The 9,359-nt window shown below is 45.1% G+C and overlaps 1 protein-coding gene across 1 annotated transcript in view; it reads right to left on the reverse strand.

The window, feature by feature from the left end:
- Window positions 1-7,922, reverse strand: part of TBC1D16 (TBC1 domain family, member 16) — a gene marked incomplete at its 5' end in the record, with an annotated part of 14,485 nt that extends 6,563 nt beyond the window's left edge. The window contains 4 exons of the mRNA XM_009581797.1: window positions 715-862; window positions 1,679-1,876; window positions 7,352-7,475; window positions 7,812-7,922. Of these exons, the coding sequence (XP_009580092.1) occupies window positions 715-862; window positions 1,679-1,876; window positions 7,352-7,475; window positions 7,812-7,922 (581 nt within the window). The remainder of the gene's footprint in view (window positions 1-714; window positions 863-1,678; window positions 1,877-7,351; window positions 7,476-7,811) is intronic.
- Window positions 7,923-9,359: the final 1,437 nt, after the last annotated feature.

Raw genomic sequence — 9,359 nt, forward strand, 5'->3', positions numbered from 1 at the left:
TTACATATGATTGGCCATATACAAAGGGATTGCTGTTAGGCAAGCAGGGAACTGCACTGCCAGGCTCTCTAAGGGCACTCATGATCCCAGTGCAAGACTGCAGCTGACATTTAATTTAAAAATCAAAGGTTGTTCAATGCAAAAAGTGAGCCCATGCGACCATAATAAGAAAAGCAGCAGGGGGCTCTGTGGGAAGGATGGAAATTTAAAAATCACTGTTTCTAATAAGCACATACAGTATCTTAAACAGATAATTAAAGAGCTCTTATCACATTTGTATGTAGATTGAACAAAATATGGCAAGATGCCTTGTCAAAACATTTTCCAATGCAGTGTGCTACGCTTCACAAAATGGATGAAAGACTCTTGACAGAATTTCAGACCTACCACTGCAGATTTCCCAGCCACCTTACATGCCTAAAGCATAGTGCTGACCTGCCGGGTCTAGCAAAATAACTACCTAAGCAAGTGTTCCGGATATTCCATATTCCACAGGCAGAACAGGAATGGATGGGGATAAGCAAGTACAACAGAGACCTTGCGTCTGACTCGCGGTTGCATTCTAAACAACATCCAACACGTTGTAGCTTTCTGCCTGACTTGGTGACATGAACTTATAGCTTCATTTCTCCAACACACTCCTGTGGCTAAAAACCTAAGTGTGAAACATCTGCTGGAAAAACCCTCTTTGCCCCATGAGCCTTGCGCAGGTACCTGGTCTTTGAGATGGGTCTCTGTGCAGTACTTCCATTGCTGAAACACCTCGGACAGTTTATCCAGGCCACCATGGTGAAAATGGAAGATCTTGTACTGGCTCTCCCTGCTCGCAACAACCAGTTGTCCACAGGTGCATGCCTCATCGCTGTGGGACAAAACAACAGGGGAGAACAACCTGCATTTATTGCCCAGGATAACGAGGGGCCCAGCAGGAAGCAGGAACATCGGATGACAGAGAGTGGAAAGCAAATTACAAAGAAGTGTAGCATCAAGTTGTCCCTTAAAACAGGGCGCAGAAGTAATTTTACAGCTCTGGGACTCGATGATCCTTATGGGTTCCTTCCAACTTGAGATATTCTATGATTCTATGACATGGCCATAGTGACCATTTTCCCCAAGAAGCTCCACTCGTGCCTGGTAACGGCACTCTTTTACCCTTCCACCATGTGAAGGAATTAAATTTTGTCTTCCCTGGAGAACAAAAACCCAAGAAGCCTGCCCCAGCAACATTAAGGCAGTACACAGTCAGCTCCTAGCAATGAGCTGACTTGGTCACACACAGCAGTGTCTAGAGAAGCAGGGAGTGAGAGCAAAAAGAGAGAGTAAAAATGTTTTTAAAAACCTTTGTAGTAATTTGAAAGATAACTGAAGAGGCTAAGAGCAGCAAGACCCTAGAGGAGCCCCGGTGAGGGGCAGGCAAGGGAGAAGGTACCATAGAGGTTTTCCACACCTCCAGGTTATTTTAAACATTTTTTGTAAGATAGCTAAGAGCAACCTTTAACCTACTAGGGAAAAAAATCCTTTAGGCCCCATAACTGTAATGCAGAGGCTCTCCTGGGGAAGGCTGACACTTGCTTTCCTGGAGACAGCCATTAGGGAAAATGCAGAAGCCATCTGCCTCCAGAGCCCCGTGCGCACTGATCCAGAGCACACACAAATATCACACACAATAATACGTTACCTAAAGAAGAGGCGAAGGGATCTCATTTGTCCCAGGTCCACTCTAAAAACACCACAGACCTGCTCTAGGGCAAACACTTTCTGCTGTTCGTCCCATCTGGTGCTCTGCGTTTGCCCATTATTCTCCTGGAACTGGGCACTGGTGTCGAGGCTGGAGGCAGAGTTGGTGGAGCAGGTCATGCGATTGTCACACGTGTCCCTGAAGACAAGAGCGTGGAGGAAGAAAGCCCCGCAAGACATCAGCCAAAGAAGACTGCAGTTACGTGCAATAACCACAAATGCTCCAAGTTAAAGATCCTTTGACAGAGATCTGAAATTGGAATTCGGTGCAGGCCCAAGGAGTCAATAACTGACAGCCCACATAAGAGATTAAATTATTTTTATTTAAATTAATTCCCTACCATCCCAAAAAACGATCCCGTTTTTGGTCTGTTCCTGAATTCCACACAGAACAGGGAAGAGCGAAAAACATTCCTCAAAACACAGGCTTTTGAGATGGCTAAATGAAGAAGCCCAGAGTGGGCACAGCCCAGACTGCTTCGAGGAACGGCCCGTCCCCTGCTCCTTCATCGCAGCACCAAGACCAGTTTGGGGATCCCACCAGTCCAGCGGGCACTTGCCTGCCCTCCAGCCCGCACCACAGAGCCCTCAGCTGCAGGACCCCTTCAAACCATTATGCCTCTGGGATTGATGACCCCTTGGGATGGAAAACGTTGGGCCATTGATAAAACACGACTGCAGAAGCACAGGTGCTCGCCAGGCCGCTTCAGCAGCTCCAGCAGCACTCAGCGAAAACTTCCAAAGGAAGAGCCTTCTTGCCCCATAGCTCAAGCAACCTCAGCATGCAGCTCAGCTGCTTCGCACCGGGCCGGCGGCAGGAGGAGCGAGCGCGTTCAGACGGCAGCATTGACTAGGGATCTCATCTGGCAAATTCCCTCAGTGACCAGTAAGATCCAAAGATATTTCCCCTCAACTCGACTTTCTCATTGTGCCTTTGCAAGTGACAAGCCTGGATTCGTGTGCGTAAACTTCAGACAAATGGTTTCTGCTTGCAAACTTGAAACTTTGGAGAGTTAAGGAACGGGAAATTACACATGAGCTCTTTAACCCACTGCAAAGTAGAGAAAGTGAACCCAACTGTTTTCCAATACGCTAGGAGCTCACTGCGCCCCAGATATTTATCTTTAGGAGTAAACTGAGTTTAAATTAAAACAACCCATATGCCCACCACTAGCCCTGATCCCAAAAGAAAAATATCACTACTTTGAGAATTAAGTGAATCTGAAACTGTGACCCCTTGATTCTTAAAAAGGCCAATACATGTGAACAATCTCAGCGCAAGCTCTGAATGGGTTCCGCTGTGAAATCAGGGTGTGCAAAACAAGGCAAGTAGCAGGTATAAAGACAGCCCCCTGCAATGCCACTTTATGCAATGTTTTCTAATCCGCTTATCTAACAATGTAGGCACTGAACGCTGAAAATCACACACTCAGCATGCATCTGCAGCACACCACATCAGTATGCTTTCCAAGCCTGGCTACAGTGCCTCTTCCACAGGGACGAGCCTTATTTGCAGCATCTACCCATGGTTCAGGTCATTGCATTCCAATGGACAGGTCTCTGGACATCCCAGTTAGTTGTGGGTTAAATTTTTAACCAAGCCCCTGCGAGCTGCCCAGTTCAAATGTATGACTCAAAACCTTAGCGCCCACACGCATGGGAAATAAATCCCTGAGCCCCCTTCTCTAGTTCTGCAGCATTATGTAGATGAGACAAAGTCTGTTTTACTTTCAGCTGAAAGAGTGGCTTCGTTACTCTGTTCATGAAGTTCTGCTGCTCCATTTTTCTGAAAGAAAGCATCAAAGCAAAACTTACATTTGGAGGTTGAGGTCTTAGAAGTGACATGGCAATATCACCATGTGAGCAGGGATCATACGACATACCCAAACTCACTCAAAGAGAAAGGACAGCAGTTTTTCTAGGGTAGACACTGGGATACTTCCAGTCACTCAAGTGCAGCTATACACCATCACCTGCACCTTATGAATTTTTCCATGAAAATTGTACTGGCCTTTGTGAAAAATCAAGCGTTACTTTCTGATAAAGCTGCAAAATATAACACTTTCCCACAACATTCAGTATCTCCTGTTAATGCAGAAGTAATAGGAGTCCTGCTACAAGACACTTGTGCTGGACTGCTTGCTATAAGCAGCTGGTATTTATGGAGCAACACTTCATAACAGCCACAGCTGGTTACACAGGATTTTCCTGGAAGAGATGACTCAAACTAGCTCAAAGACTAAGCAGAGGCAACCAATTTTCTAAAACTCTTGCAAAGATGAACTGGTCAGTACGACGAAGAGCTGGAAGACGCGTTGGCTGTGAGGATCATTGTCCCTGCGGTTCCCTCGTCACAGAGGCCAACGTGCCCATTCTTCAAGAGCATCACCTCAAACGACTGGTGGCAGAGAGACGACTGCCAAGAAACCAGCAGAGCTGGGCAGGCTCGCTTTGATCCCAGGCAATCGTGTAGCTCCTCAGTACAGAATGCTATTGCCAGCTGCAGTTACTTGCTACGTAACCAAACCTGCTTCAGATACACAAGTAGCTACCTGAAAACTCAGAGGCTGGAGAGCCCAGTCACAAAGGTGCTGGCAATGTTATATTTTCCAAAATGCTTCTTCAAGACAAATGTTTACAGTGCACATTTAGCCACTAGCTACAAGCTTGTACATGCATCCAACACAGAGGTAAGCAATCTGAAGCCACACGTGTAAGTGGATTTACCCTTTCTGGACAGCAAAAAGCCAGTGAGTGTAAGCATGGTGCCTCAGAGTGTGCAGCCCAGGGAAATTCCAATGTTTTCATTGCTGTAGAGGATGAAATCTGAGAGAGACATCTGTGCACCCCATGCCCTTTGGAGAGGTCGATAAACATGTACGTTCACACACATTATAGATGCAGAGAGAGTACCACCTCATACATTGGTGCGTACTTAGTCACTGCGGAAATTAAGAAAAAAACCTCACTGTGTTTAAAATTACTTTTTCCTGTATATATTGATTGAAAAAAATTGAAATTACTCTAATCTGTTGGACTACTTTTAAAAATAATTTTAATATTGAGATCATTCTGCACTTAAGTAACAACAAGTAGAATGATCAATGCTAATTTCGTGGATTTTGGGGAGACCTCTAAGTAGGCACACAAGATACACAGGTGTAAGGGGAGAATTCTCCAATTTATTATTTGTCAGACTGTTGTATCTGTTAGATGAGGGATTTATATCAGAGTGCAAAAGCAGGGAGCTGAAGCACTGCAAGGTAAATAGTTGGAGGAACATTCCAGAGAGACTTTGGGTTGTGGGATCCAGGAAAAACAGCGCCAGCTAGTATACAGCACTGCTCAGCAAAACAAGAGGACAAGTGCAATGGTCCACAGGAATAAAAGGCACAGCGGAAAAAAAATAAAGAGGATTAGCAAAACCTGAGGCAGGAAACCCAGGGACATATTCATGATTCCACTTAAGCCTTTTCCCCTTACTGAAGTCCCATTACTCTTTTGTCTCAAATACATCTCATTCTTGCTGGTGAGCAGGACCAGGTGGTGATGTATTTTCTCCACTCAACAATCAACTACAGCAATCAACCATATCTACATTCCTCGAGCTTTTGTAGCCCCTAAGAAAGCAAGGGCTTGCATAGGGTGGCCACGGTCCTCCTCCCACCGCACGGGAACTCTTGCACGCCCGATCCGAGGAGGCCGGCCACACTCGGCAAGTGAGACTTTCAATGCGCAGTAATGTAGTAATGGGACCTACCTTACTGATCAGTCAAAGCATTTGTACACACTACAGCATAAAGAGAGATAAACCCAATTATTATTTCTGTTATAGAGCCAGGGTAGAGACCTGCACCAATAACATGGGAAGACTATTTCAGCGACAAGGATCTAACATCATTTTACGACATGATGTGACAAATGTAATTATAAGAGGGAAAGGGGCTGAAGATCATAGCCATGATGTGGCAGTTACCTAAGCCGTCAGCGCGCACCACCCGATTCCCAGAGAGCCTCTTGCAAGAGCCAAACCCTCCTCAGCTGGCTCTCCATCACCATTGTACTAAAGCACGCCTTCGCTAATAACAGCTTTCCTTATAGCCCGAGCTATTCCTGCACACTGGCTTGTGAAGCATCATTTACAGACAATAAATATCATCATAATGTATGAGCATCCATGTAATGGGAATTACATGCCCCTTTTCCTCCCCAGGGGTTAGCACTTCTCTGTTTCTCCACTGTTCCCCACAGGCACTGACCTTCTAGGTTCCTCTTCTTTCCAGCAAGGTGAAATAGCCCATGGCAGCATCAGCTGCCTAAAACGTCTAAGACAGACACCCTCAAACAAATAATCCATCAATAAAAGTTCAAAGCTATCCTGAAATGCCTAAAAATTTAGTGTAGCGACTGTACCAAGTGAGGTATATTGGGCAGCTGGAACCCAAATCTATTGTTCTATTTAAAAAAAGTGTCCTTGACAATATACAAATATAATGAGTTGTGAAACATGCTGACTTCAGCGACATATAAAAGACGTGCAAAAGAAAACAGATTGGTAATTTGGGATTAAAAAAAATTTGTCGAAATATTTCCAGTTGTTCCAAGTCGCGCTGCAGAGAAGGACTGGAAGGAAATTGCGGGATGGCATCAGCTTCCAGAGCAGCATGGCCACGCAGAGCCAGACGTTGACAGTGAAACGCTGCAGTCGCACCAGCTACTCGCATCTGATCACCACAGACCAATAACTAGGTTAAGAATTGTGTTAAATTCTCCCTTTGGCTGAAAATATTTGGAACTTGAAGTTCCTTTGCCTCAGAGAGCCTGAACAGAATTGATTTACACTGACCTCAGTGAATAGGGAAAAAGGTGTTAGATAGTCTGGGTGAAAGCCTAACCAGAGTTTCTGAAATTAAATGTCAAAACATCCTCATCACGTGGGAGTGTATCTATACGTCTGCAAACACGCGTGGAAACAAATCTAACAATTCTTCCCCATTTGTTAGGGAAACGTGTGAACAACTGCCCAGGACGTTGCAGTACAAAGTACACGAATGTCAACGTGGACGTTCCAAAAGCTTGTTCCACAGGCTTTCCATTGATCTGTTTGCTTTCAAAACATAAATTTCCCCACGTTGAACTGTACTAAATGCTATTTAGTAGCTAATTAACTTTCTGTGCTGAAAACCTCCTGTAATTGCACTTCTTTCACCTTTTTTAGCCTGTGTCCTCCAGGGAACCCAAGCTGTCCTACGGCATTTGTTCTGCTCATTTCTATCTCACAGGCACAAGTTCCTTCCTGACACCAGACTGCCAATCACGGCTGCAGAGGTCACTGGAGACCAAATTAGGAGCACTCTGCCTCTGACAAACTTGCTTTGCTTCGCTTGCCATAAAGGGAAAATAAAAGGTTATGAAAAATAATTGTATCCTTTCATGCTCGGCACCAGGAAGCATATCCACAGCACTTCTAAAAGTCAATGTATTATTGTTAGTCACTCTTTTTATTGTTAGTGTTATTAACGATATTCAAAGAACCAGCTATTTACATCTTAAAAGCGTTGGAATCCCTCCCTCCGCCCCAACAGGAAAAGAGCAGAAGAAGGCTTGTGGTTACCAGCCGTCGGCCACCTCGCCGGCACACGCCGCGGGGAGGGCAGCAACTTCTACATTCACCCTCTGACCTTGGGCCGTAACAGCAAGTTCACGATCAGGGACGGGGCTCTGAATTAACATCAACTCTGTGAACACAAGCCCGCCAAACAGAACATTTTAACACAACGAAACGAGGGACTCAAGGAACCCCGATTATGCAGCTTTGCCTTCCGATAGGCGTAACTGGTTTGTCCTTGAGAAATAAAGATCAAAACCAATTTGTTATGCTTTACGGGGCTATCGCAATCCGCTTTTACAGCACCCTGCCTGCCTTCCCAGAGCACACACAACCACCCAGCGCTGGCAGAACACGCAGCGCCCACCTCTGCCGCCGGTTCCTCATCCCAAATCTTCTCGGAAAAAAGCCAACCCGTGCGGCGGAGCGGCGGGCGCCCCAGGATGACGCACCCCTGCAGCGGGACCGGGTGCTGCCCTCCTGCCCCGCTCCGCCGAGGAGGGCGGCAGCTGAGCGAGAAGCCTCACCACACTGGGGGCTTTGTCGCTCCTAACTCGTTCCTCCAAGTCCTCGTGGCCTGAAGGGAAGCCAAGCGATTTTAGCCAGCAAGAGGGGGCATGAGACAAACAGCCCCGCTTACCTCCAAAGGGTTCCCCCCAACTGCTGCGAATTAAACCAAAAGGAAAACAAAATAAACTGAGAATTCTTGAGTTAATCATTCTGAATGTAAATGGGAAGGGAAAAAAAAAATCAGAAGTTTGTAGTGAATTAATGAGTGTTTTAATCTCTTTTACCCAATCGAAGTCTGGAATGTGACACACATACACCTTCCGCTAAAAGACAAGCAATCTGTTTTTCACAGATGAGACTTCCAGACAGGTGTAGGCTACTTAGGTAAAACCCAAGCAAGGTTTTTCTCTGTGAGTTCTTGGTGCAGTGAGGTAGCAGGGGCAGAGCTAGCAGTTCGATGCTTATGAATAAAATACACATAGCTCCCGAGAAGCCAAACACAACGAATCATTTAGAGCCGAGCGTATGCTGCTCAATGATGCAAATGTTACCTTCATTTTAAGGAAGAAAAATATTCCAAAAGCTGAATGGCAGATTTTTACAATCCATACAGAGAAGGGGCACCTCATGCCCAGGCTTTAGCTCATTAATAAATCAATCGAAATGCAACACTTAAAAAAAAAAAAAATCCTTAGATGGAAAAAGTGATTTCTCAGCAAAGCCCGAAAAAGAATGTTTGCTTTTCAGCCTATTCCAGACTGGAAAAGGGGACCTTTCTTACCAGTGTTTATTTTATATTTAAAAATCAATGGATTATTTTGCTTTTTTCTTTCAGTTCTATCCATGCAAAAATAAAATTCTACACTAATTATGCTAATTACAATCAAGCCTTCAAAACCCTGGTCCCTTGAAAGCCCTGAAGATTACCTTTGTTCTTATATTCTTGGCTCTAAGTAATGAATTGGGAATTTCAGGGGGACTTTTTACTGACAGACAAAGTTAACCAACTCCCTGGACTCTGCACTGCTGCTGACCCAGTATTAGCAGAGCCAGCACCACCCAGAGAGAATTTCACTGTTTCCACAATACAATGAGGATTTCCCAAGGGGAGAGCTTTCTTCAAGTAGCAGAAAAGGGAGAGGAAAAAGGAGAGCTGACTAAAAGCATGTTTCAGAGTTATTGTAAATGCTTAATGTTGTTATAATTGCGAGGACCGAGCCAAGAAGACAGAGACTATGCAGATTTATTTGCATATACTGTTGTACTTTCAGAGGGGACGTGCTCTTTATTTTGATCCAGTTAACGCAATTCTTCCCTCACAAAGCTATGGATACCTGCCAGCACCATTTATCTCCACTCTCAATTAGGATTTCTGGGCGTTACGATCGTATAAATAAGTAACAGAAGAAATGCAAGAATATCCTGGGAAAAGGCACTTTATTGCAATGCCTCCCGGAGAAAGCAGCCACCGCTGTATCTCGCCCTGCTCCTGCCCAGCAGATCC

Source organism: Fulmarus glacialis, unplaced genomic scaffold, assembly GCF_000690835.1.
Source record: "Fulmarus glacialis isolate BGI_N327 unplaced genomic scaffold, ASM69083v1 scaffold47527, whole genome shotgun sequence".
NCBI lineage: Eukaryota > Metazoa > Chordata > Aves > Procellariiformes > Procellariidae > Fulmarus > Fulmarus glacialis.